Below are 1559 nucleotides of genomic sequence, written 5' to 3'. Positions count from 1 at the left end.
AGATCACTTTAATAGGAATAAAAATAGTCAGTAAAATTTGGATCTCAAGACTAATCCAAAACCGTATTCCTTATTAAGCTACAATTGAAACTCACAGCAGCACATTTTTGTTAACAACTGCACTGCTTGAAACCTTTATGTAAGAACTTAAAGGTATTTCAAAATGACTACATTGTATTTAAAGCCATTACTGGGACAATTTACAGTGTCATCAATCTATTATGCTATTTAGTGTTGTATATATCATTATTATTATCGGGTTTTGCACATAATTGGTGGAAAAGGAAAAACAAAAGAGAATTTTCCAAAACCGGTCACTTAGAGTCTTTTAATGTACTAGTCTGGTTAAGTGTTTTCTAGAAAAATAAATTGGGCAAGTTTCCAAAAGGTACATAAAACTTTTGCCTACCTAATAGCATTAGGAATTATTGAACACTTTTGTGACGATTTAGGCTCTTCATAAACATCAATCACTGTCCTATAGCTATAATTGGTGGGGTCATCTGATGAACTGTATGGGATTCCTTTGACTCCCCAAGGCGCCCAGTACATAGACGCAGGCAGCGGGCGAGCGCTCGAAGGCGGGCTGTCTCGCGGGCTGTCGGTCAGCAGCCGGTTACAGGAACCACCAGAGAAGAACCCAGGGACCTCGCAGCCCCTTCCCGCCTCCCTGCGTCACCTTGGACGCCCACCCCGCCTCCCTGCGTCACCTTGGACGCCCGCGCCGTCCGCGCGGGGAGCCGCTCCCGGGGGGCGCCGGGAAGTCGCCCACACCCGGCCCCGGCCCCGAGCAACCCGGACTCGGTGGGGCAGTTCCGCCACCTGCGCGCGGCCTCCTCGAGAGAGCGGCCCTTCCTCCGCAGGGCCGGAGGTCTCCTGTTCCTTCCGTGTTCCGGGCTCAGCAGACGGCTCCTCGGCGCCGTCGCTGTCGCTAGAATCGGCTGGGCGCTGCCGGAAAGTCCTTTGCGGCCTGTGAGCCATAGCCGTAGACCGAGCGCCGGGTGAACCCTCGCCTCCCGCGCACACCACTCCAGGTCTTCAGTGACCACCCCGGCGCGCGCGCCCGCCTAGCCGTGCCGCCGGGTGCGCGCGCCCGTTCTGCGCGCCTTCGACGCCCGATTGGCCCGGCGCATGCGTGCTTTGACTGCCTGGATCTGGTCGGCGAAGTCCTCTTCCCAGCGCTGAAGTCGGGACAGGCAAAGCGTTCTCTTTGCCAGGCTGAGCTGCATGGACCGTTGCCGAGAGATTTCCACAGCCTCCCTGAGCCGAGTCTCACTGATAGCAGCACTCACGTGTTCTGCTTGTGCAAACCCCATCTAGTTATCAGGCGCTGTAATCTCTGTCCTGGATCGGAACCAGATCCATTACCTTCTATTTTCTGAGAAAGCCCCTTCCAACAAAGAATTAAAACAAAACCCCCCGCAGTGTGGGGGTGGGTGGGTTGGAGGGAGATGTCTCTGAAAGCTAAACGGTAAAATCTACGCATAACTACGTACAGATGAGTAAAACTTTGCTCACGGATAAGCAGAAATCAAGTGATTGCTCCCAGGCGGCAGGAA

The 1559-nt window shown here is 53.2% G+C and overlaps 1 protein-coding gene across 1 annotated transcript in view; it reads right to left on the bottom strand.

Annotated features, from left to right (window-relative positions):
* The window catches only part of GCFC2 (GC-rich sequence DNA-binding factor 2), a 61747-nt gene extending 60762 nt beyond the window's left edge, over window positions 1-985 (bottom strand). The window contains 1 exon segment of the mRNA XM_012664864.1: window positions 720-985. Within this exon segment, the coding sequence (XP_012520318.1) occupies window positions 720-981 (262 nt within the window). The 5' untranslated portion in view covers window positions 982-985.
* Between the last annotated feature and the right edge of the window lie 574 nt (window positions 986-1559).

This window comes from Propithecus coquereli, unplaced genomic scaffold, assembly GCF_000956105.1.
Source record: "Propithecus coquereli isolate 6110/MARCELLA unplaced genomic scaffold, Pcoq_1.0 Scaffold93, whole genome shotgun sequence".
Taxonomy (NCBI): Eukaryota; Metazoa; Chordata; class Mammalia; order Primates; family Indriidae; genus Propithecus; species Propithecus coquereli.
This window is presented reverse-complemented; position numbering and strand designations above follow the sequence as displayed.